The 27,057-nt window shown below is 43.3% G+C and overlaps 1 protein-coding gene across 1 annotated transcript in view; it reads right to left on the bottom strand.

The window, feature by feature from the left end:
• Positions 1 to 443: 443 nt before the first annotated feature.
• The window catches only part of sptbn4b (spectrin, beta, non-erythrocytic 4b), a gene marked incomplete at its 5' end in the record, with an annotated part of 127,944 nt that continues 101,330 nt past the window's right edge, over positions 444 to 27,057 (bottom strand). Inside the window, 14 exons of the mRNA XM_079825250.1 lie at positions 444 to 3,414; positions 6,707 to 6,749; positions 6,845 to 7,012; positions 7,891 to 8,150; positions 8,227 to 8,287; positions 9,253 to 10,046; positions 11,681 to 11,877; positions 11,967 to 12,051; positions 12,342 to 12,528; positions 14,218 to 14,462; positions 15,784 to 15,918; positions 18,542 to 18,787; positions 19,623 to 19,827; positions 20,045 to 20,175. Coding sequence (XP_079681376.1) covers positions 3,169 to 3,414; positions 6,707 to 6,749; positions 6,845 to 7,012; positions 7,891 to 8,150; positions 8,227 to 8,287; positions 9,253 to 10,046; positions 11,681 to 11,877; positions 11,967 to 12,051; positions 12,342 to 12,528; positions 14,218 to 14,462; positions 15,784 to 15,918; positions 18,542 to 18,787; positions 19,623 to 19,827; positions 20,045 to 20,175 — 3,003 coding nt within the window. The 3' untranslated portion in view covers positions 444 to 3,168. The remainder of the gene's footprint in view (positions 3,415 to 6,706; positions 6,750 to 6,844; positions 7,013 to 7,890; positions 8,151 to 8,226; positions 8,288 to 9,252; positions 10,047 to 11,680; positions 11,878 to 11,966; positions 12,052 to 12,341; positions 12,529 to 14,217; positions 14,463 to 15,783; positions 15,919 to 18,541; positions 18,788 to 19,622; positions 19,828 to 20,044; positions 20,176 to 27,057) is intronic.

Below are 27,057 nucleotides of genomic sequence, written 5' to 3'. Positions count from 1 at the left end.
TCTTTATTGTGCAAGTGAGATGAGTAAATGCTCACATTTAGTCTAGAACTACAATAACCATCATGTTTACACAAAACGCCTCTCCACTTATTTTTCACAACATGGGGGCAGGAGAGCTGTCAGTCAAATAAATGTGAAAAAGTAACTTGCGTTACTTTTTTGAAAAAGTAACTCAGATATTTTGTTGTAAATTTGAAAAGTAATGCGTTACTTTACTAGTTACTTGAAAAAGTAATATTATTACGTAACTCAAGTTACTTGTAATGCGTTACCCCCAACACTGGTCATATACACCTAGGATGACTTGAGGGTGAGTAAATCATGGGCTAATTGTCATTTTTGCGTGAACTATCCCTTTAAGTAAATTACGTTATCGTGCAGCTCTAACTTGTAGCAAGGACACGAGGATGCCAATTACAGAACAAATGAAAAATGAGACATTTGACATATCACAAGCTGTATTTATCAAGGAATTAACTGTACAGAGTCAGTCAGGATCTGAATTATACAGCATTCATTCATTCACTGTTTCCATGTGTATTAGTGTCACCCTTGTACAGTGGCTGTGAGTGAGAATGACAGTGGTTTCATCATGCACAGCAGTACCATTACAAGGACAATGTTATTCATGCAACCTGAATTGCCCAGTTTCCTTTCGATTTCTTTCCTTTGAGCTTTGGAGAAATAACCCCGCTGATATTCAAAACTGATATTAAAACCCATAAAATGTTCTTATTTCACAGCAGAAAAAAGGAGCATTTTTGTCTGTACAGAAGCAATTACAATTTGTACAGGTCATCGAGCTGCTGAGCTAAAACCAGTGGTGCTTAAGGGTCTGACACTACAGACAGGACATGGGGAGGGAGTTTCAGCCGTAACCAAACACTTAAAGGAGATAAAAATATTACTACGAGGGTTCATCTGCCATAAAACCCACATAACGTGTGTAATACTTTATATATAAAAGTAATTAAAGCACTTTAAGAATACAGACATCACAATAAACCCCTAATATATTAGAGCAGGAGCTGAAGTAGACAAATATCTACTGTCGGGGTTGTGCTTTCTGTTGATTCAATGGATCAGATCCATCGTGGATTCAAGAACATTTTATAAACGTTTCCAAATACACACTTGGCAGATTCGTGTCCATCAGAAGCAGCAGGTATAAATGTGTGTGTGCTGTCGTATGAATGAGAGTGCGAGTCGGGGGCATTAGAGCAGAAATTTCCCAAGATTCCCGCAAATAAGATGCTGAATGAATGCATTGTTTCGTCCCAGACCCTCAAGCACCAATCCTCTGCTCACAATAGCACTGTGCAATGGGGCAGTAATTTAGTGCAAAGGAAAAGTTGCATAAATTTTCTACTTGCAAGTGTATACATTATTTCCATTCGCCACCACGTCGGATACCTTAACTGCATACCCTCTGCCTGTATAAGTTTTTTCTATTGCATAAAAATAGGATTTTTTTGTACCAAAAATTAGACTTGGAGACAAAACCAAGGGCGTCAAAGGAAGAGAAATTCAGACCCAAACACAGAAAACTCTTTAGATATATACAGTACACAATGCTTTGAGATTGTATAGAGAAAAAAATGAGAGCGGACAATTGTATATTTCAAAGCAGGGACATTACAAAAGCATTGCATGGTGCTGTGTTCAGATAAAGAAACAAACATGAACTTGCAGAGAGAAAACAACTTGTTGATTGAACATCATCACCTCCTCCCTCTCGTTGATTGGTTTACATTGCTTCTAACATTATTTAGCCTTTTTTACATTTAAAGGACTACAGCTGACAGACTTTAGGACAATGAGGCACAAATATGATACCTGAAACCATTACGTTTCCATTTAACATACTATGACATTTAGTTTCAACCATGTATGTTGCATGAAAAATCATTTTCAACTGCAGTTTGTGCATGTATATTGATGAATCTCAAAAGAACAAAACTCGATTTGTGTCATCACTTGCCGAGCTGTCTAAAGCATATACCGCTTCTCTCGCAATATACCTTGCATTTTTGCTAGCTATGGGCTTTCTATACTATTACCTGCAGAACTACACGATTCAAAGACGCATTTCACCCGGTTTCTGCCAATCACATAACAACATCTACATGGCATTCAGTTGTTATCTTACAAACATACACCGCCAGTTAAGTCATCCATTCAGTCCTCAGTGCAATGCATGGAAATGCTAGCTGACACGAAGAGAAACAAAATGAGCTTCTGGAGTTTTACAAAACAATCAAGTTCTGTGCTTGGAAGACTTCTGAGTATGAATAAAACGATGTAAACCCGATCTCGTGTTCAGAACAGCTTGATGACGGATGCAATGCGTGCATGCACAGACACATACACAACTGATTTGGTCATTAAAAGAGCAAATGAACTCACACTCAACATTTAATGCATAATATGAGATTAATGATCGAGACTTTCCTGCACATTGGTGGAAAAAAAAACAACAAACCCTAGAAATCAGATCTGAGGATACACACTCACGGCAGGCGAGCCGCTTCTCTTTATTTATGCCGTTCTTCATTTGAAAGTTAAACCTTGTAGGCATGCTCTGATATGTCATATGGCGTTCAGACGTGGTCTACAAAGTGGCAAGACGAGAATCAAAATCGTGTGGAAGAGCCAATGAATACAAATCAACACGTTAATAGTATAAAAGAGCAAAACAACTTACAAATAAACAGACAAAACATGCTCTTCAGAAAAAAGACCAACCTTGAGAAAGAATTTGGCATATTTCCATTCTCTTCAGCGTGAGACTGTATAGAACTGATGTCGAGACGTACAATATACAAAGAGAGAGACGGGTACACACATACATATGGGTCATCTTTTTCACGGACGGATTAGAAAATAATCTTCATGAGCTACTTTACTATAACATCTTTCTCTTTTATCCTCCATTTGCCTATGCTGTCAGCTCTTTGGCCCGTATGGAGCTCCTGAATTGTCATAGTCCTCGGCAGCCACTAGAGTGCGCTCACTGACACATGAGCTCCGTGCACCTCCGCACTGCCTGGGTCCAAACTCGGCTGGACAGCAAGACATAAAGGGAGTTCACAGTGACGCCTTCGCTTCCTGATTCCGTCAGAGCACTTTCCAGGAGTCCTGGCTCCTGTCTCACTGTTATCGGGTGCCTCATTTCTTCTTGCCTGTCTTTTTCTCAGGCTTTTCACCCTTGTCTGAACGCACCGATCCCACGTCGGCTCGGTCTGACTTTTCGCCTTTTTCCGAACCGCCCGCCCTGCTGCCCGCTCTGCTGCCGTCCCTGCGCGTTCCCTCGTCGGTAGATGAGGTAGTTGGATTTGTCTGCCCCTGTTTGGCCATCTCTTCATGCTCACTTATACTGGCGGTTATACTTGTGGTCCAGATCTTCAGATCGTCCTGCAGGCCAAAGAGAGATTGAAGACTCAGAACATGTTTTCATGCAAAAAAGTTCATTTAAAGGGTTAGTTCACCCAAAAATGAAAATTCCGTCATTAATTACTCTCCCTCATGTCGTTCGACACCCGTAAGTCCTCCGTTCATATTCGGAACACAAATGAAGATATTTTTGTTGAAAGCTGATGGCTGAGAAAGGCTTCAGATAGGCCTCCATTGGCATTCAGTACATTGACACTTCCAAGACCCAGAAAAGGCACTTAAAACGTCGTTACAAAGTCCATCTCACCACAGTGACTCTACAATCATTTTACGATGCGACGACAATAGTTTTTCAAAATAACACCTTTATCCAACTTGTTCTTGTCTTCCGTGTGTGCCTCCACGACGCATGCGCGAGAATATGACGTAGCGCCAGCGTTCGGGAATCCATGAAATGCACACTTTAGTCCCATTTTGAGAACTACGCCGAGACCTAAAGCACGATCAATGTAGAATCCAACAGCTTAGACACGCGCGTCTTCCTCTGCTCGTAAACAAATCGCTTCTGGGTCATGTGTCCGAACGCCGGATCTGCGTCATATTCTCGCGCATGCGTCGTGGAGGCACACACGGAAGGCAATAACAAGTTGGATAAAGATGTTATTTTGATTTTTTTTTGCGCACAAAAACTATTGTCGTCGCATCGTAAAATTATTGTAGAGTCACTGTGGTGAGATGGACTTTGTAACGACGTTTTAAGTGCCTTTTATGGGTCTTGGGAGTATTAATGTACTGAATGCCAATGGAGGCCTATCTGAAGCCTTTCTCAGCCATCAGCTTTCAACAAAAATATCTTCATTTATGTTCCGAATATGAACGGAGGTCTTACGGGTGTCGAACGACATAAGGGTGAGTAATTAATGACCTTTGGGTGAACTAACCCTTTAACGAGTTTTGGTTGAATTCTCCAGGGAAGCCGCTTTCAGGAAACTGGTTTTACATGGATTCCAACTGGTCCAAGCTTGTCGCTCATAGTCATTATCTTTTCCAAGCTGGTCTAGATGGCTGGTCAACTGGACTACTGGGTGGAGGACTGGCTTGGCCAAGCTGGGTTAACCCAGAGAGCATTTTCTCATACCCGAAAATGCTAGTTAATGTTATTGCATTGGACTAAAATTTTCTGACTGTCCCAAAAATGTTTTGATATTTTTTGTAATTTTTTGTGTTTTTTTCCCCCCAAATGATAACACGTGATGTTCCCAGTCAAAAATGAATGGCTTGCAAACATTTACATATACATGTATGCATTTGGCAGACGCTTTTATCCGAAGCTACTTACATTGCATTCAAGGCACACATTTCGATTTGGTCAGTTCTTGCTTTCCCTGGGAATCGAACCCATGACATTGGTGTTGCTAGCGCCACGCTCTATTGTATGAGCTACAGGAAATCATTGCTTACAAATCTCTCATTATGTTTTATCATCACCAAATATTGGATTCAATCTTTTTTGTCAACTTGTTTTCTTTCAATTAGGACAGGTTTTGTATTTATTTTTGGAATTTATCAATCAAAGGTCTTATTTATCTGAGCTTGCATAGCTTTTGAGTGAAAAAAAAAACGTTATTTGTGGATAATTCTGTCCATATTAAATAAAATAAGAAAAAGATTGTTGCACTGTTTATCACACTAGTGTTTTTTAATGTTTAACCTGGAACAAAATGGCACAAAGTCACACTAGTGGTGTTCATGGTCAAAAATGACGGGCCTACAAAAATCTTATAAAAGTCTCATTATGCTATTTTATCACCAAATATTGGATTCAATCTTTTTTGTCAACTTGTTTTCTTTAAATTAGGGCAGGTTTTATATTCATTTTTGAAACTGATTGATCATAGGCCTTTTTGATCTGAGCTTGTATTGGTCAAAAATGACCGCCCATTGAAAATAAATGGGGGAATTAAAAATCAGAGAAACAATTAGTGTTCAGGATCGTGTTCATCATCTTCACATATGTACACGTGGGCTTGCAAAAATAAAGGCCTCGGGCCTTAGCATGTGTGGATACATATCCGTGAACGTACACACACATACAGTGGTGGCCAAAATTATTAGAACACTTGACATCTGGGAGTCGTCTTTTTGGGCCTGGATTTATTTTTCAAGAGGACAATGACCCGAAACATTCTTCTAACTACCTGCGACGGAAGGAATCTGCTGGAACATTGAAAATGATGGACTGGCCCCCTCAAAGTCCGGACCTCAACCCCATCGAGCACATTTGAGGCGAGTTGGAAAATAAACTGGACAGATCTATTGTACATTCAAAGGAAAGCCTTTGGCTTCAGTTGCAGAAAGCATGGGATAACATTAGTGTTCTCAGAGGAAATATACTGACACTACGCCAGAGAGATGTGCTGCTGTAATTGCTGCAAATGGTGGACATACCAAATATTAAAGTGGTAAAGTGGATAAAAACAGTACGACTCAGTTCATCTGATATTTGATGGTCAGAGCATCCATCTGCAAGTTTCATGAACATTATGAAATTAAATCATATTTTGGAGGCAAACAGAGTCAATATTTTCAGATCTGTCAGGTGTTCTAATCATTTTGGCCACCACTGAATGTTACAGGCTTTCTTTTTCACAGACATTATCCTCAAATCAGTGAGGCCTACAATCAATCAGTTTCCTGTCGTAACTGAAAGAAAACAAGTTGACAAAAAGATTGAATCCAATATTTGGTGATAAAATAGTGTAGCAAGCAATTTTTTTTTGACCGGGAACACAAGTGTGATTTTGTGCCATTTTGTACAAAATAAAACCATTTAAAAACAAATTTCCTGGTTAAACATTAAATCACACTGATAATCAGTGCCTTTTTTCATATTTTATGTCAAATTGATACAATTATCCACAAATGCTTTTTTCCCCTCAAAAACTGAGGTGTGTAAGCTCAGATAAATAATACAAAACCTGTCCTAATTAAAAGAAAACAAGCTGACAAAAAGATAGAATCCAATATTTGGTGATAAGGTAGCATAACAAAAGATTTAAAAGCACTTTTTTGCAGGCCGGTCATTTTTGACTGGGAACATCACAAGGGTTTTCAACACAGCACAAAGGTTAATCTGGTAAACCATCTTAAAACAGCAACAGAACGGCTTCTACAGTAAGCTCTAAAAGTCTACTTGGCAGATCCCATCAAAGCCTGGTTATGACTAAATGTATTGCGTACAAAATTACACGGATTTTGACCCCAGAAAACGTGATACCAACTAGGATTAAAAAAAACAACAACAACAACTCACCTCATCTTTAGCATGGAACAGAAACTCACTTCCATCCTTAGTTCTAAAATTATAAAGCAAAACGAATGGTATGAAAAGTGAGCACTACACACACAGCCAATCTGTTTGGAAAAGCTTATAAAAAAGCCAATGAAGTACTTGAGCGTGAAGACATTCTTCTTCTTTTTGTAACCATTGTTGATATCACAGGCACAACGGCTCAGGTTGATAAGCGGCTCGTTGTTGTAAGGTGTGGTGGTGTTCTTCGCATCCTTATAGAAGCCCAGCTCACCTTTATTCAGCACACAGTACAGGTTCACCCAAGATCTGCTGTAATGTGGGAAAGAAAACAGAAGATTTGGCCATCAGAGCCCACCTGATACCATGTGCCAACTAGCTACTCACCAACCGAGTCTGGGATGACCAGCCTTTATGACTGAGCAAGACCAAACTGCTGCAGAGATCATTACAAGACCTTTAGACATAGATAGGCGGACCATGGCTTACCTTTGTAGAGAGGGAGAAGAATGGTCATCGGCAAAGAGCACAAAAAAGAAGAGAGATTTTGATTAGTGAGATCTACTGCAGCATAGATGCGAGTGCTAGCATAAAAATGGCTTCAGTGGACAGGCAAATTATGTGCACATACATGCTTCAAAGAACAGATAGCCATTCTTTTGAGTTCCTTAAACTCCTCAATGCAATGAGTTGTTTCGTGACTTGGGCTGTATCCGGTCTTGTACAAAATGGCTGAATAAAGCTGTGAAGGGTGAAGGCTTCATACCTTGCTAGCCATGGCTTCAGAAACCCAGCATCTGTTGGTCTTCTGACACAGCATCAGGATGATTTTAGTTTTACCATGCAAGTGGAAAGCAGTGCTAACAGATAGCTATTTTTTGCCATTGCATGATATGAAACTTGTAATCAGTAATAATGACAGCCAAACAGCTGCTCCTCAGTTTGTAACTTCAGGAACCATTTTAGGCTTGTAAAGCATTCAAGCATATCCCAGTTTGACTTGAAGCTTGGTGAAAGAAAATAAGAGCTGCCTTGTATTAATAAATGTTAGTGCTCTAAGCATCAGTACACAATGCTAATAACAACATTAGCATAGCTTTGAATAACCAATCATACTGATTGGCATATTTGATTTAGCTGTTTACATGCTAATTACATGCCATGTGCCCATTATTTTCAGACCCCACCTGTTTGAACTCTTCTTCTGGCCGTCGATGTCTATTTTGCGGAAGAGGAACCCTTCGTGCTGGGCCGTGTGGGTGGGCGGCAGGGGCACTGCTGGGCTGCTCTGGGCTGGCGCAGACCTTGAGCGTCGCGTTTCGCCAGCTGTTGCGTCTTTGGGTCGTGGTCTTCTTCTCGGTTTGGGTCTGTCGCGAGCCCGTGGCCGGTCCGGTCGGGAAGCCTTCTCAGGAACACCATTGGGTAGACGTGGAATCTCTCCTCGGGCCTGAAACATACAGCAATGGTCATGTGACATAAAATGGAGTTTAAAACAAAAGACAAACATTAGATTGTTCACACACCTGTGCTGCCTCTCTTTCCTGAAGCTGCTCCACAATCTCTGCTAGGGTGGACTTTTTGTCCCTGCCAACAAAAAAGAGAAATCTGAGACCTGGACATGTTTTTTTGCATAAACAGAGAAAGTGCTACTTCAAAGCTTTAAAGTCACTATGGCACGGCATTTACAATCCTTTTACTTCACTGATGTAATAAATGAATCAGGATGTTCAACAAGAAAATGTGCGACAGGAGGATTTGATCTATTCTGAATTAATTGGATTAAGTGAAAAGTGAATACTTTAGGATTAGGTTTTTTGTATTTTTTTAACCTCTATGGCTGCAAACTGACTTGGTGGAAGCATGTGGAAGCTTAAAGGTGAAGTTCACCCTCAACAGAATCTCTACATGTCAAATCTTATCATTACCTAGTTCTGGTATGAAACTCTAGATGGCGCAGGCTGATAGGTCTTTAGCTCATTTGGTAGCGATCAAATCCTTATCTACATAGCACAGCTGATTGGTTGCTGATGCACCAGTGACCAATGAGCTGCGGCTCAACATTTAAACAAATCCCTGTAGTGTTGCTGTTAGCAGTTTGCAGCACGCTTTCAGAAACCCTCCACCTTCCCCAGCTCCACCTGTATAGATCTGACGGATCGCTTCCTGTATTCCTAAGTCACTTTGGATAAAAGCGTCTGCTAAATGAATAAATGTAAAGTGTAAATGTAGTAGCAAGTCTCTGTACTTGCTCTGCATCAGCGTAGCAGATCTATAAAGACCAAATACATTAACATTGCCATATCCATTACCATGCCAATCTCTATTACCATACCAATCTCTCGAGAGTTATCATGACAGAATTGCTGTAACTTGCATTTCAATAAAGTTAACTGGAATTCAATTTATTTCTTTTTACTATTGGCAAGATTTTAGAATGGCTAAGGAGCCTAAATCAATTTCTTTGGCTAATAATAGGTAACATGAACCGATAGTCAGTGCATCCAAGGTGATGCTGAAAAGGGAAGTTGGGTTTGTCCGCAGTCACTCACCCTCCACCAGAGCGTTTGTCCGACTGCTCCCTGGCCTCGTGCTCACTGCTCTCCTGTCTTTCCAGTCGATGTCTGTCCCTACGCCGCACCTCATGACCCTCGTGTTCACTGGATGTCTGTCTCTCCAGCCTCCTCTCTGCCCTCTCAGCTCGTTCCCTCCACACCTCCTGAGGCAGCTCGTCCCTCCGTGCTTGAATCAGCTGCTCGGTAGATAGTTGTCTCTCCAACCGCGACTCCCTCGGTGGGGGATGCTGCTCCACTAGAAGCTCAGAGCGACTGCTCCCGCTCCCTCCCACCACGCTGTTTAGCCGCTCCCTTCCTCCGCCTGGCTCCTGAAGCACCACCTCTGCCATCACGTTCTCATGATACCGCTCCCTCTCTCTCTCCAGTATGGGGTGGACCACCTCATGGATGTGTTCGATCTTCTGATGTGGGGTTTGAGCCTTGAATTCAGCTCGCAATTGGGTGACCTTATGCTCCATAGCAGTGCCCAGTCCTGCAGCCACACCAACAATCCCAGCATTCCTGGCTTCCTGAAGGCGATAAGTAGCAGCTCCGTTCATGATGGGAGTGTAGTTGGCCACAGTAGAACCAAGTCTGCGGGCCACAGAAGAGGGAGAGGGCTGAGGGGTGATGCGCTCCATCCGGAGCTCACCCTGCTCATAAATGGTCTGTCTTATGATGGAGGAAGGGCTACTGCGAGCAGGAGAAGAGTCCTGAGGGTCCAAGAAAACTTTCCGTCCCAACAAAGGAGTTGGGGGAAGCTGACTCTGCTCTGCCTTTATCTTCTCTACCTAAACCATTAAACGAGAGAATTTGTTATATTTTATACACCCACATTTCCATTATAGCCGCGTTTCCACCACAGGAACTTTCCCCAGGAACTAGGAACTTTGGGGTGGTACTCGGTGTGTTTCGACCGCAGGAACCAGAGTCTAAATGAAGTTCCAGGTAAATATTTCCCCCTCCAAACGGCCCTGCTCCCGAGGTGGTACTTTTTCAAAGTTCGGGAACTTTCGGGGGTGCGACTTGGGCGCTGAACATGCTGATTGGTTGAGCTCACGCCGCATTTTATTTTTACCGGCATTTTTAAAAAGTCTTTTGCGAGGTTCGTTCTGCGTTCAGTAAATATCAGTCTTGCTCTTTCTGTCCGATGGCGCGCATTCGTCTCAGCAATCTCAATGGTCAATGTCCGTAATAGCTGATCATAACATACGTTGTCTTATTTTAAATTTAGCTTTACGAGATTTCAGAATACGTCTTTTTTCCACAGTTTTGTTAATGACCTCTTTAGTAAACCAATACATAACCAGCAAAAGCAGCGCTGCTCACATCTCCTTCATACTTGTTATTGTTGCAGACAGTGTCGCGCAAAAGTGATTCCTGTCCGTCGCTGACTGGGAGGAGCAGCCGCGCGCAGTCCTACATCACCGGACTAATTTGCCTAATCTTCTCTGTACTTTAGACCGCAGTGGAAACGCAGACAGTAGCAGGTCTGGGGGGAAAAAAGTTCCTGTAAAAAAAGTTCCTGGTACAAATTGATCCGGGTAATTTCGGTGGAAACGCGGCTTATGTAACATTTTGCTATACACATAATTCATCTCTTAGTAAAATATTTTGAGTTTTAGTAGGTAGACTATCGATGCGTTTAAAAACTATGGTAAAATTATTTAGTGGAATTTTATGACAGCACCAACTTCTCTTGCCTGTCCATCAGAACGTCATGTAAAAAAAAAGGCAAGGTAGTTGGGTACATTAACAACAAAGCAGTGTGGATCTATTTTGTTGTTATGAATTTTGGCCAGGGGTGTCTAATCCTGCTCCTGCATGGCCATTATTCTTGGGGTCCTTTTCATTTCTTATTTGTGCATCCTCATTTACTTTCCTTGGGTCTCAGCTCCACCCCCCGTAGGATGCGAGGTAAGGATGCAAGGAAAGAAAATGAGGACAGAGGAATCGAAGGAAATCTTATTTGTACATCGGATCACAAGCATCACTTCACAACATCATCAGCTGCTCTCAAGGGATCTGCCCTCATGTTGTTGAAGTTTGCCCTGTTTTCTCGACAAGAAAGACTTCCACATAGGATAAACCTGTGCATCCTCGCTCATAGCTCCTCCTGAAGCATCCTCACTCCTCGTTCTTTGCCTCCTCATGGTGCAATTAGGAAATTGAGATGTCCTTCAAGATAGCTGAGTTCGATCTTTTTCTGGGTCAAAGGATGGAGGACGGAGGAGCGAGGAAACGAGAAAGCATCAATTTGAGTGTTGAGCAGCACCCTTGAAGTTCAGCTCCAATCCTAATCAAAAACACCTGAACCAGCTAAAACTTCTAGGCAAGTGTGTTTGGCTAGATTGTAGATAAACTCAGCACATCAGCAGCAGAATTGGACACCCCTGCCCCTTGGGCTTAGTTGGCTGGTCGTTACCGTGGTAAGACGACGTAAAGAGCTAAAGCGCTCTTCCCATGTGGAAGCAGCTTTGCGGAAGGCTTCGTGTCTGCGAATCAGCTGCTCAACCTCATCCACACTGGCGCCTAGTTCATTACTACTTAGGAAGGGTTCCTGAGCAGTGAGCCAGGCCTCTGCTACCACAGCTTCCTGAGCAAACTGATGCACCTCCAACACTGAGAAGACAAAGAAAGAGAGTGAGATGCTGGGACGCTGATTATATAATTTATGCATGTTTGTTCTGTATTATCCTTATTTAACTAACTTTGCTGCAACTCCTCCCAGTGTTTGTCCCATTTCTCAGTCAGTTCATGCTGCTTGGCCAAAACCTTCTCCAGCTTTTCTTTAATCTGAAACAATCAACCACTCCATTGTCAGGTACTGACAGAAGACAGCTTGAAATATAATGTATTCATTCATCATCACTTAGGCCGGAAACATCCTTTACACAAGTACACCAATGCAGAAAAAGAGTTTATGTTAATACACACTTGAGAATGCAGTGTAATTGTGGTCTGACATATTTTGGATTGCAACAATGCATGAAACTGAACATGCATAGAGTATGTTTGGGGCCTTGCAGTGATTTCAAAGTCACAATAGTTCTTGAGCAGGTTATGCTGGCTGTTTTGTGTGTCACCTCTTCTGATGCAGGGTTGCGGGCGGCCAGTAAAGTCTTGCCCATCTCGATACACTGTAGGACACTCTTGTTGCGGGCCTCCACCTCACTCTTGAGGCTCTGGTGATAGTTCATCAGGACCTCCACGGATGACACATCCCTGCAAGCACCAGAGAGCCCATATCCCATTAAAGCTCTGAGGAAAGAGCTGACAGTGAGAGGAGAGAGAGTTACTCCAGCAAGAATACATGGGCTAAGTCTGCCCACAGAAAGAAACCGCAACAGAGGACCATTTTGATACGTTGAAAAGTGTCCATGATGGCTCCTGAGGTTTTGCAGTATTATAGGTTCTTTATTAAGACTTTCAAAATGTACAAAACTATAGCTGTGTTCCAAAAACCTAGTGAGCTGTCTAACTAGACAGCATTTTAACAGCAAATGCTGTTTCAGTAGGCTGCTGCCTTCTAAGATAAAGTGTTCTGGCCAAATGCCTTCTAAGGCAACAACTCAGCGGTGGAAAGATGGTGGATGAGTCAAGAAAAATGTTGAATATAAACACTGAAAAGTATCAATAAAAAGTTATTTTTATCTAGGTATTGTGCATACTGTGTTAGCTTAGCAACTTGCAACGTCAGACTCTTTTGGAATCGATTTCAAAAGAGTGAAGTGCTCAGTGAATGTTTCATGCAAAGTGCCACTTGAAAAGCATTTCAAATTCCCTTTGGTTAAGTTGTAGCCTAAGAAGGTAGGAGGAAGGAGCAGAAACTTTCCGGAAACTTTCCATGGGAATTGAGAAGATGGGGAATTTAGGAAATATTCCAGGTTAACTTAACGAAAATTAAAAAGGAAATCAATTGGAAATATAAGGGTAATTTATACAAATGGGATCATATACAAACCAATATAAACATTTTGTTTGGTCATAAGCAGACATGCATGCACTAATACAAATAAAAATAAATACATTTTAGACTTGATTTATTTGTGAGTAGAACTGTATTCTTTCATTGAACAACAGAAAAGCATGAATTCCGAATAAAATAAACATGTTTGCAAATGTACACAGCCTTTCCTTCTACATTGGCTGAGGTGAAATGTATCCACACATCAGATGGCGCACGTGGCGTTTTTCTGTAGATTAGAAAAAAAATCATAAAAAAACACTAATGCAATGCCACGCACAGCTATATAAACAACTAGAATATTCTGGAATGGTACAAATATTTTACAATCGATGCTGGACAAATGAATAGAAATAGGCTAGATGAATAGATGAACACTCCTCAATCAGTAAGCTAAATCAAACTATAACCTATGTTCTAGATCAAATATGTTTACCCTAGTAATATCATCAAAACTTACATGACTGGATGTAGTCCTTGGGCTCAAATGCAGTAGTGTGGCTTCAATAGTCCTGCTGTAGTGTGCAGGATTCTAGAAATTATCTGTGCATGTGATGGAGGAATGCACAGTGCATGCAGGGGGTGTGGCCTCAATAGCTTGCAGTAAGTAGTGTGCATGTGAGGGTAAAAATCCAACTGAATTTGCATTAATTCCCATGGAAAATTCCAGAATTTTGCAACCCTAGTAGGCAGCAGACAGCAAAGCAGCTCACTACATTTTGTAACATATCTATTATGTTCTTAACAGAAATCCTGTACAGAGCTCTTAATAGATACTATTACACTAAATTGTAATATGTGTAAATACTCTTGTGGTTCATGCACTTACCAACTTATCACTTATTTGTGCTCGTGGTATGATACCTATAGTACCCTCCAGCGGCCACAGGGGCTGCTCTCCAGCTGACCTGACGCAAACCTTCATGCATTATAATGTTAAAGCACATTCATGATTTCCTATAAGCAGAGAGCAGGTGTCCCAGCATGTTTCTTACCTCGGCTTCTCCCCAGCTCCTATCTGACAGATGATGCTCTCCATCCACATCAGCTGATCACGCACCATCCCAAAGAAACGTAACTTGTCGGTCGCTGTGGTGATCTGCATTCGGCAGTCCTCACAGGATATGAGCAGCTCTTTCCATGCCTGCATCACTTCGTGTTCCTGCATGGCGATGGCTTCTGCTTTCTCGCCGGCATAAACTGTTCGGAGCTGGGCTGCACTCTCCTGTAACTGTCTTACCTGAGGAAAACAAGCCTTTTTATAAGAATGTTGCCACTGTCATGAACCCAAACTTTACATACACTCACCTAAAGGATTATTAGGAACACCATACTAATACTGTGTTTGACCCCCTTTCGCCTTCAGAACTGCCTTAATTCTACGTGGCATTGATTCAACAAGGTGCTGAAAGCATTCTTTAGAAATGTTGGCCCATATTGATAGGATAGCATCTTGCAGTTGATGGAGATTTGTGGGATGCACATCCAGGGCACAAAGCTCCCGTTCCACCACATCCCAAAGATGCTCTATTGGGTTGAGATCTGGTGACTGTGGGGGCCATTTTAGTAAAGTGAACTCGTTGTCATGTTCAAGAAACCAATTTGAAATGATTGGAGCTTTGTGACATGGTGCATTATCCTGCTGGAAGTAGCCATCAGAGGATGGGTACATGGTGGTCATAAAGGGATGGACATGGTCAGAAACAATGCTCAGGTAGGCAGTGGGATTTAAATGATGCCCAATTGGCACTAAGGGGCCTAAAGTGTGCCAAGAAAACATCCCCCACACCATTACACCACCACCACCAGCCTGCACAGTGGTAACAAGGCATGATGGATCCATGTTCTCATTCTGTTTACGCCAAATTCTGACTCTACCATCTGAATGTCTCAACAGAAATCGAGATTCATCAGACCAGGTAACATTTTTCCAGTCTTCAACTGTCCAATTTTGGTGAGCTTGTGCAAATTGTAGCCTCTTTTTCCTATTTGTAGTGGAGATGAGTGGTACCCGGTGGGGTCTTCTGCTGTTGTAGCCCATCCGCCTCAAGGTTGTGTGTGTTGTGGCTTCACAAATGCTTTGCTGCATACCTCGGTTGTAACGAGTGGTTATTACAGTCAAAGTTGCTCTTCTATCAGCTTGAATCAGTCGGCCCATTCTCCTCTGACCTCTAGCATCAACAAGGTATTTTCGCCCACAGGACTGCCGCATACTGGATGTTTTTCCCTTTTCACACCATTCTTTGTAAACCCTAGAAATGGTTGTGCGTGAAAATCCCAGTAACTGAGCAGATTGTGAATCTGTCTGGCACCAACAACCAAGCCACGCTCAAAATTGCTTAAATCACCTTTCTTTCCCATTCTGACATTCAGTTTGGAGTTCAGGAGATTGTCTTGACCAGGACCACACCCCTAAATGCATTGAAGCAACTGCCATGTGATTGGTTGATTAGATAATTGCATTAATGAGAAATTAAACAGGTGTTCCTAATAATCCTTTAGGTGAGTGTATAACTATTTAATTAGTATTCCTTGCATTAGGATGTGTTGCATTAGTTCACCTGTGCAACAAGTAGCTGAATATCATGTTCAAAAGTCTGCATGAGTCTCTGTAGAGTGCTGGTATTTGAAGTGCCTCCTTGACAGGCGCGGACCTCAGGTAACCTCCGCTGCTTATCCTCAATCTGTGCATACACCTGAAACACACACACACACGCGCACACGTGCTATTCCACATATGCAGACACATTGTGGCAACATGATGCAGCACATATACCTCCTCTGCTCTTAATTATCATGTACACACAGTAAACACACTAACACACACTAACAGAGCTTAGACTCAATCTCCCCAACACCTGCAGCGTAAGGACAAACACACCTCAGCATTATCCCACAAATATCTCTGTGATAAATTAAAAAAGCATCCCAGGACATCAAGGAGAACTGGGACTGTTACTCAACCAGTAATATAAAGTACACTGCCCATGCTTGCTCCTGCAAAAGTTGGCACCGCAAATAGCTTTCCATCCATCTATTTCTCTGCAAATTTCGAGTTATCGCATTAAAAAACGCTGTATGGAAATGCCAAGATGTGCAAAAAATGCGCTCAATTTAGGTGGATATTTTTTTATCCGATAAGACGACGTGGATAAACTATGATGTTAACACATTTACTAAACAAATTCCTTGATGGAAAAAAAAACCTCATGTGACTTTTTGCCACAACAGAGGATGTGATTGGATAACTGGACTAACCAGCAGACCAGTTGGGTTGGTCATTCTGAAGTCTGTCATCAAAATGGTTGGATATAATGACCTCCCATAACCATCTCACATGATTGCATTCCCAAACTTAATGCATCTAAACGCAAGATAAATGCCAGTGTTTATTGCGTTTCGTCTGCACTCTCTGAGGTGCAAGTCAAGTGGCTTCCCTGATTGCAGCAACATCCATTTTTAATACAGATATTTTGCGCCAATTTCCCAGGAAGTGATGGTTCTCCTGAACACATGGGATGAAAACGGTGCTTTATTTGTGTAACGGAGGCCAGCTAGTAGTTGCTGTGCGAGTAAACCTCACTCCTCTGATCTCAAGAGACGCTCTAGCGACTGACGCTCTAGTGACGAATGCTCCAGGGATGGTGCACTAGCAACTGACACTAGGGGTTGCAGCCTTTAGCCTCCCTGTTAGAGCATTAGACTCATGCCGGTGGACCTGAGTTCGAGTCCCGCTTGGAGCGGACCGTTCGAACAGGAGGAGTAACATTTGCAAATGATTTCTTTTAAGTTTGTACAATTTGTGTAGTTTGTGTTTCTTAAGTGGCTGTTAATGCAAAGTTCTGTCAGTGCTAGGGTGTTGTCATGCAGTTTCCAAGGTGTTCTAAGTGGTTGTTCATCACGACCAGATGAAAACGCTAAATTATTTAAACTGACAGAGTGTGTTGAAGATATTAAATACTGGATGACGTGTAATTTTCTGCTATTAAATTCAGATAAAACAGTGGTATTACTTATTGGTCCAAAAAACTGCCCACAAAACCTCTCACAATACAACTTTAACTTGGAAGGATGTCCTGTCACTTTATCCACTACAGTAAAAGACCTGGGTGTTATATTAGACCGCAACTTGTCTTGCGAAAATCATATTTCATATGTTACAAGAACAGCATTTTTCCACCTTAGAAACATTGCTAAGCTACGTAACATGCTATCTATTTCTAATGCAGAAAAGTTAGTTCATGCATTCATGACCTCGAGACTAGATTACTGTAATGCTTTATTAGCTGGTTGTCCTGCATCATCGATAAACAAACTACAGTTAGTCCAAAACGCAGCTGCTAGAGTTCTTACTAGGTCAAGGAAATATGATCATATAACACAAATTTTATCATCTCTACACTGGTTACCTATTAAGTTCCGTATCAATTACAAAGTATTGCTACTGACCTATAAATCCCTAAATGGTTTAGCTCCAGTGTATTTAACGGATCTTCTATCGCCCTACAATCCATCGCGCTCTTTAAGATCACTAAACTCGAGGCTTCTGGTCATTCCTAGGATATCTAAGTCCACTAAAGGAGGGAGGGCATTTTCACATTTAGCTCCTAAACTCTGGAATAGTCTTCCTGATATTGTTCGAGGTTCAGACTCACTGTCCCAGTTTAAAACTAGATTAAAGACGCATCTCTTTAGCCAAGCATTCACATTATAATTACCTTTTATACTACAGTTAAATCGGATCAAAAGCATTAATATTCTGAACAGCAGCTATGCTAATTATTTCCCATCTGCTTTTCTGTTGTTATCTCGGGACACTAGTCCCGAGGTAAATAGTTCGTCAGCTCCAGCTTGTATCCAGCCTCTCATGGAGACTTCAGATGCCCCGACACCTGTGATGAGACGACTCGACGCCTGTGAAGAGACGACTCAACGCCAGCGTTGTTATGGCCTAAATTAATACATGATTGATTAACTTTTTCTAAGATTTTGCTTTAACATTCTCTTTCTAACATTTTTCAATGTACATTTATGAAATGCACTTTCTGTAAAGCTGCTTTGAAACAATGTGTATTGTGAAAAGCGCTATACAAATAAATTTGAATTGAATTGAATTGAATTGTTAATGCATTGCTATGTGGTTGCTAGGGTGTTCTGGATGGACGCATGTCCATAACAAATGGTGCAGGATGACTTTAATAATCTCTCATTTGAAGAAACCCATGAGCAACAGTCATAGTAATGATGTCCTTTCGCCAACGCCACTCATTTTAGATGCTTTACTTAATCAGATGGTCTGCATTTCCTATTTCTACATACCTCTCGGCAGTCTGAGAAGAACTTGTGTAACTGGTGTGAAGCAGCGAGCATCTGTCCCCGCGTCTCCATCAGCTCCAGCAGATCCGCCCAGGCCTCGTTCACCCCATCCTTCCATTCAGCAATGGTGGCTGCATCCGCATGGCCGTAATCTATGAGCTCATCAACCATCTGGTTCACAGCTGTGACCCTCTCCTGCCCCAGGCTCCCTGTCTCCGCTGCAAACTCCGTAAATTTCTCCTGCAGAATCTGAGGACCAGGAAAAGTGTCATCATGACAGGACGAAAGTGTTAAAGGCCCACTGAAGTGCCCCGAAACGCACAGCATTATTCAATGTGTTGACGCACTTTCCCCTGAACCAGGAAGACACAGCTCCTCCCCTTTTTTTAAATAGCCAATAGCATTTAGTTTATATCACAGGTCAGCCAGAGCTGTTGAGCTCATTAAAGCCGCAGTTTCCTTCTAATCTCCTCCATATCGCTTTAAAATACAGCATTCTGTGCAGAATTCAAATGGATCTGAAACGTTTCCTGGTCTGTGCCGACTCACACATATGATCTGCTCTGTGCTATCGTGTCTCTGGACCGGAGCTGCGGTCGTTCGCGTGACACTGACGTGAAACCAGACTTCATTCGCCCCAATGGAAAGCTCCCCTATATAGTGAACTATGTGCCATTCACCATGTAGAAAATAGTAAATGTGTGAATAGTGACCGACTTCAGCTGCAGCTTCAGCGTCTATTATAATGTAGGGGGCGGAGCTTCAGATTCTAGAGAGCATTTGATTGGACAGAAAATCTGATGAGAAGCTGAAGTGCAGAATGATGTCATCAAAATTAATGATCCATATTGGCGGAAGTGAGAGACTGTAAGTTCTGAATACGTTTTTTAAGTTTTTATATCTTCTAAATGTGAATTGTGTCATTGTATTGGAGCACACTCGCTTATAAATAACAGTAAGGCTAACATATTCATACTAAAAGCCAAAGAAGTTACATTTTAATTTCATGGGGACTTTAAGAAACAGAAAAGCTACAGATGATCAGATAAATATCAAATAGCTGATGCAACGGTGTAGAACTGACCGTGACATGCTCAAAGTCCTGTCCGAGTTCAGTGGAGCTGGCAATGACCTCCCTCTCTGCTATCCACTGCTCAAGTTCATCCACCTCCCGGTTGAGCTGAAAGAGCCAGTACTGCTGCTCCAGACGAGACTTCCTCTCCTCCACCAGGTCCTTCAGAGACACGTACAGCCTGTCGATCTGAGACTGACGCTTACTGATCTGCTCACTGAGGCACAAGCATACACACACATACTTGGATTTCATTCAAAGGAAAAAAAATCAGTGAAATCTGTTACTCTTGAAAGGTTTTATCACTGCATACAAAGAAATGTTTGATGGTCATGACACATTACTCAAAAGTGAGAAGCCGAGTGTTTTCTTTATAATGGCAGTAAAGAGATCTGCGCTTCTCTTTGACTGTAAGGCGATTGCTGAGCATTTACCAGTCCGGATGTCCGAGCTCCAGCAGCTGTCTGCACTGCTGAGAGAGCAGTCCGATGGTCTCAGCATAGTCCTCTATGGTCTGCTCCAGCGCCAGCTGTTTCTTCAGCAACTGCAGAGTGCTGGCTTCATCCTTAACGGAGAGAGGACACAGCTCAGATGCATTCGTCCTGCTCCTACTGTATGTCATCATCTATAACATCCCAGAAAACTATCTACTGCAGGTGTCCTTGCCAGAAACTAAAGGTTCCTGAAAAACTGCTGTCTACACAGTCTCAACAATGAGGACTTTCCTTTCTAATCACCCAGTGGGACCAGTAGTTCAAATTTTGCACTTATCCTGCCAACATTTTCACATTCCCACCACATAATAGTGTAACTATAATTTTTTTTATTATTTATATATACAAATTATTATAATTATCTTCTATTTTCTTCTCTGTGCTCTTGCATGTTTCCTATTCTAGCTTTCTAATATGGCATATTTAAAATCAGTGTTGTAGTACTCAGACTCGGACTCGGTCTCGAGACCATGTTTTAATGGTCTTGGTCTTGTCATGGACTCGTGTGCATTTGGACTCGGTATTGACTTGTACTCGAACATATTAAGAATTGGACTTATTCCCGAGTCCACTCGAGTCCCATTCAAAATATTTCATGATTATTACTGTACGTTAATATTTCTTTAAATTGATGTTTGATTGACATGTCCAATGATTGGTGATTTTCTTCTGAGAAATTACAGAAATGACATTGGGGAAAAACAAAAAACATAGAGAGGACACCCTCAAAAATGTCTAACAGAAGGCTTTCCGCCCTTTCTCCCTCCGGCACATTCACACTTTTGCATTAAAAAGACAGTTTACTCTTGTTCACGCCCTCTGTAACTAAAAAGTTAATTAAATTGAGTTCTAATGTTGTTTGTGGATTTTCTCTGGTCTCGGACTCAACCCTCTCTGAACTCGGTCTCGACTCGGACTCGAATGAGCTGGTCTCGACTACAACACTGTTTAAAATGCTATATTAATTATTTATTGACACTTCATTGTCACTGTAATTAACAAAATGTTATTGTTTAATAAGCTCATATGTAAAGAGTTAGATATTGCTTTGTTAACAAAGTTTTAACTGTAAATAGTTCTCACTTTAGATTAGGTCACTGAAAATGGAAAAATTACATTAATTAAGTTTACCTTTATTGGACATTAATTGCATTTAGACATGTGCCGGTAAACGGTAATACAATATACCGCAATAATGAACATGCACAATATAGTTATCGTGGGCACTTCAAAATACCGTGAATAATTATTTATTACGAATTATTCAGATTTTTAGAATTAATTTTAAGAATACTTTACCCATCAACCGTTTAAAATGAACAACACGGAACGCGCGCACTGATGTAAATAGACCAAGAGGAACGTGCAATGATATAAATAGACCGTGCATGAGCTGAGCACATGGCGGAATGAGGAGACACGCTGAAGTGCACATTCATTCTTCGACAGCAGAGGGCGCTGACGGAACAGCAGAAATGCAGCCGTTTCCCCAGTAATCACATAACCTAATACATAATACTTAAAGACTTAAGGCTATTCATTTTCAAACTTGCATTTTATATTTTAATCTGGACTAAATTACATGCCCTAGATATTGTTTGAATATGTTCTGACTGTTGTTCAATCACACACTTTACAAGGCTCCAGTATTTAACATTAGTTCCTTCATTAACAAGCTGACAATGAAAAATACTTCTAAAGCATGTATTAATCTATGTTAAATTTACATTTCAGCATACCTATTGTTCTTTATAATTCTTTTGCGCTTTAATCTGTTTTAAATATTTCTTTACTTTATACATTTTTGTGTTTTGCTTTATTGTATTTAAATGTTTGGTTCTTTTGTTATAAGAAAGTGATTTAACCTGTATGACAACACTTTTTTTGAAACTTATTTCAATATCGTGATAATACCGTATACCGTGATAAAAGCTTCAGCAATGAATCGCAACATGAAAATTTGATACCGGCACATGCCTAATTGCATTATTATAAAAGGTCCCATGGCATGTATATTATTTTATAATGTTTGATTTTTACATCATAAAATGTAATTTTTTCTATCCTGATATTAGCCCGCTGGCTTGAATGCTCTATTTGAAGGGGCGTGTCTGCTGTGAGACTGCAGTGAAAACGCCCACTGATGTAATTGGCTGAAATCTTTGCATTTGAAATGAGTATTAGATTTTGTGGCGGAAGAGGCGTGGTTTAGCGAGGTCTGCAAGCACTGCGCCAGTTTATTTTGTTTGTCCCAGTCACGCCGACCCTGTCTTCTTCCTCTTTCTACAAACTTTGTAACATGTGAGTGGAACCCTCTCGAATACTTTTACTACGTTTTTTTTTTTTTACCATTACAGCCGTCGAGATTAACGAATCGTGAAAGTGTTGATTATAGCATTATTTTTTTAGATCTTTTCCAATCACATGAAAAGCTGCAGTGACGAGCATTGAGTACACAGACAGTCTGTTCGCGTGAATGCAGTGATCTTGTCATTGCAACGTTATTTCTCTCACAAAATGCTTTCACCACAACTAACAGCAAACACGACATCGGCATGAATACAGTAAGAGCTTCGTTGTGCAGCATAACAGCGTCAAATATTATAACGGCAGTTTGGGCAAGTGTGCAGATACACTCGTGACTTGTGATTGACAGCTCCGGACATTATAAAGAGAGAGTTATTTGATCCCTCTCTGTAGTTTAATCACAATTGAACCCTCCCCTCGAACGCAGATGAGCCAATAGCAGATTGGAAAATCCGAAGCTCTCATCGGTTTAATGGTGTTTATGCTACAAAAATGCTAAAATGTCGTGCCTGAGGTACTGTAACACTGATTCCAGGGATCCTGAGAGGATTTTCTGTTTGTCATACTCTTGTTAAGTGACGATTAAAGTCCCTGCTAACATACAAACCGAAATAACTAACTGTTCTCACGTCATGTAACACTGTAGGTCAAAAACATGTAGGTCTACATTTCAGTGCCTCTCCATATTAAACTGATTATATGTAAATTAATTTAATTTTAGATATGTTTAAGGTCTACATTATCTGTCCTACTAAGGAGGACTCCTATTTTAATGGGTATTATAGTCTACGGGTAGTGAAAGGGAGAGCTCGCACGCAGGTTATCGGAGTTGTTTTGCAGATACAAAGTTTACCAGATATTAACTGCACCCTCGAAAAGTCATAAGCTCTGTGTATATGTTTGTTTACTGTTAGTTGTGCATGAGTGTTTTTGTGTAATTTTCTGTGTATGTTAATGGTAATGCAACGGAGACAGCTAGTTTGTGAATGAGACGTTAATTACGATGATTTTTTGGAGTGAAAAAGGACATAATAAACTTGATAAACCAACAGTCAAGTCTGGCCATCATTCGGACGGGATATACGCTTCATTCTGTGTCCAAAAACATCTTGGGATAAGGTTTTCACACTGACAGCTGTCATTGTAAGATATAGCATCTCCGTTTGTTTGTCCGAGTTAGCAACAGTAACTAAGGGGGTGGGGCTTACCGATATGTCAATTTAAATAACAGATTTGTTTCATGCTACTAACAGAAACTATGTGAAGTTGATTGTTTAGTCATTGGCTTGATTCACTGATGCATTACGCTTAGAGCATCAAGACGGCCCAGCGTCGGGACTGACAGTATTAAACGATTTAGAAAGAAAGCCTGTGTGAACTTGAATAATTAGCTACACATCAGAAATCACTGATCACAGATCAGGCATTAATGAACACTTTTACTCACTGTTTGTGGCGATGCTGTCGAATCCGTATCGTAAAAATCAGTTTGTAAAGCCTGTGCTGACATTGCCTCCTCCATGGACTGCCACCTTAACGTGGTGGAGGGGTTTGAGTACCCGAATGACCCTAGGAGCTATGTTGTCCGGGGCTATATGCCCCTGGTAGGGTCTCCCAAGGCAAACAGGTCCTAGGTGACGGGTCAGACTAAGAGCAGTTCACAAACCCCTTATGATGACAAAAAGAAGGAGGACCGTGACGTCGCCCGGTATGGCGCAGCCGGGGCCCCACCCTGGAGCCAGGCCTGGGGTTGGGGCTCGTATGCGAGCGCCTGGTGGCCGGGCCTTTCCCCACGGGGTCCGGCCGGGCTCAGCCCGAAGGAGCGACGTGGGGACACCTTCCCGTGGGCCCACCACTCACGGGAGGGACCGTAAGGGGCCGGTGCAAAGCGAATCGGGCAGCAGTCGAAGGCGGGGGCCTAGACGACCCGATCCCTGGACACGGAAACTGGCTCTTGGGACATGGAATGTCACCTCGCTGGCGGGGAAAGAGCCTGAGCTTGTGCGTGAGGTTGAGAGGTTCCGACTAGAGATAGTCGGAATCACCTCCACGCATGGCTTGGGCTCTGGAACCACACTCCTCGAGAGGGGATGGACTCTTTACCACTCTGGAGTTGCCCATGGTGAGAGGCGGCGGGCTGGTGTGGGTTTGCTTATAGCCCCCCAGCTCTGCTGCCATGTGTTGGAGTTTACCCCGGTGAACGAGAGGGTCGTTTCCCTGCGGCTTCGGCTCGGGGATAGGTCTCTCACTGTCGTTTGTGCCTATGGGCCGAACGGCAGTGCGGAGTACCCGGCCTTCTTGGTGTCCCTGGGAGGGGTGCTGGAAAGTGCTCCGACTGGGGACTCCGTCGTTCTACTGGGGGACTTCAACGCCCACGTGGGCAATGACAGTGAAACCTGGAGGGGCGTGATTGGGAGGAACGGCCCCCCTGATCTGAACCCGAGTGGTGTTCAGTTATTGGACTTCTGTGCTAGTTACAGTTTGTCCATAACGAACACCATGTTCAAGCATAAGGGTGTCCATCAGTGCACATGGCACCAGGACACCCTAGGTCGTAGGTCAATGATCGACTTTGTGGTCGTTTCATCTGATCTGCGGCCGTATGTCTTGGACACTCGGGTGAAGAGAGGGGCGGAGCTATCAACTGATCACCACCTGGTGGTGAGTTGGATCCGATGGCGGGGGAGGAAGCTGGATAGACTCGGTAGACCCAAACGTACTGTGAGGGTCTGCTGGGAACGTTTGGCCGAGTCTCCTGTCAGAGAGATCTTCAACTCCTGCCTCCGGCAGAGCTTCGACCGGATCCCGAGGGAGGCTGGAGATATTGAGTCCGAGTGGACCATGTTCTCCACCTCCATTGTCAAAGCGGCTGCTCGGAGCTGTGGACGCAAGGTCTCCGGTGCCTGTCGAGGCGGCAATCCCCGAACCCGGTGGTGGACACCGGAAGTAAGGGATGCCGTCAAGCTGAAGAAGGAGTCCTATCGGGCCTGGCTGGCTTGTGGGACTCCTGAGGCAGCTGACAGGTACCGACAGGCTAAACGGACTGCAGCCCGGGTGGTCGTGGAGGCAAAAACTCGGGCCTGGGAGGAGTTCGGTGAGGCCATGGAAAAAGACTATCGGCTGGCCTCGAAGAGATTCTGGCAAACCGTCCGGCGCCTCAGGAGGGGGAAGCAGTGCCCTACCAATGCTGTTTACAGTGGCGATGGGCGGCTGTTGACCTCGACTGGGGATGTTGTCGGACGGTGGAAGGAATACTTCGAGGATCTCCTCAATCCCGCCGTCACGTCTTCCATTGAGGAAGCAGAGGCTGGGGGCTCAGAGGAGGACTCGTCCATCACCCGGGCTGAAGTCACCGAGGTGGTCAAGAAACTCCTCGGTGGCAAGGCACCGGGGGTGGATGAGATCCGCCCTGAGTACCTCAAGTCTCTGGATGTTGTGGGGCTGTCTTGGCTGACACGCCTCTGCAGCATCGCGTGGCGGTCGGGGACAGTGCCTCTGGGATGGCAGACCGGGGTGGTGGTCCCTCTTTTTAAGAAGGGGGACCGGAGGGTGTGTTCCAACTATAGGGGGATCACACTTCTCAGCCTCCCCGGGAAAGTCTATGCCAGGGTACTGGAGAGGAGAATCCGGCCGATAGTGGAACCTCGGATTCAGGAGGAACAGTGTGGTTTTCGTCCTGGTCGCGGAACACTGGACCAGCTCTATACCCTCTACAGGGTGCTGGAGGGTTCATGGGAGTTTGCCCAACCAGTCCACATTTGTTTTGTGGATTTGGAGAAGGCATTCGACTGTGTCCCTCGCGGCATCCTGTGGAGGGTGCTGGGGGAATATGGGGTCCGGGGTCCTTTGCTGAGGGCTGTCCGGTCCCTGTATGACCGAAGCAGGAGTTTGGTCCGCATTGCCGGCAGTAAGTCAGACTTGTTCCCGGTGCATGTTGGACTCCGGCAGGGCTGCCCTTTGTCGCCGGTTCTGTTCATAATTTTTATGGACAGAATTTCTAGGCGCAGCCAAGGGCCGGAGGGTGTCAGGTTTGGGGACCACACGGTTTCGTCTCTGCTCTTTGCGGATGACGTTGTCGTGTTGGCCCCTTCTAACCAGGACCTTCAGCATGCATTGGGACGGTTTGCAGCCGAGTGTGAAGCGGCTGGGATGGGGATCAGCACCTCCAAATCCGAGGCCATGGTCCTCAGTCGGAAAAGGGTGGCTTGCCCACTCCAGGTTGGTGGAGAGTTCCTGCCCCAAGTGGAGGAGTTTAAGTATCTAGGGGTCTTGTTCACGAGTGAGGGGAGGATGGAACGGGAGATTGACAGACGGATCGGTGCAGCTTCTGCAGTAATGCGGTCGATGTACCGGTCTGTCGTGGTGAAGAAAGAGCTAAGCCGTAAGGCGAAGCTCTCGATTTACCGGTCAATCTACGTTCCTACTCTCACCTATGGTCATGAGCTTTGGGTCATGACCGAAAGGACAAGATCCCGGATACAGGCGGCCGAAATGAGCTTTCTCCGCAGGGTGGCTGGGCGCTCCCTTAGAGATAGGGTGAGGAGCTCAGTCACTCGGGAGGAACTCGGAGTAGAGCCGCTGCTCCTCCACATCGAGAGGGGACAGCTGAGGTGGCTCGGGCATCTGTTCCGGATGCCTCCTGAACG

This window comes from Gobio gobio (genome assembly GCF_949357685.1).
Source record: "Gobio gobio genome assembly, chromosome: 9".
NCBI lineage: Eukaryota > Metazoa > Chordata > Actinopteri > Cypriniformes > Gobionidae > Gobio > Gobio gobio.
This window is presented reverse-complemented; position numbering and strand designations above follow the sequence as displayed.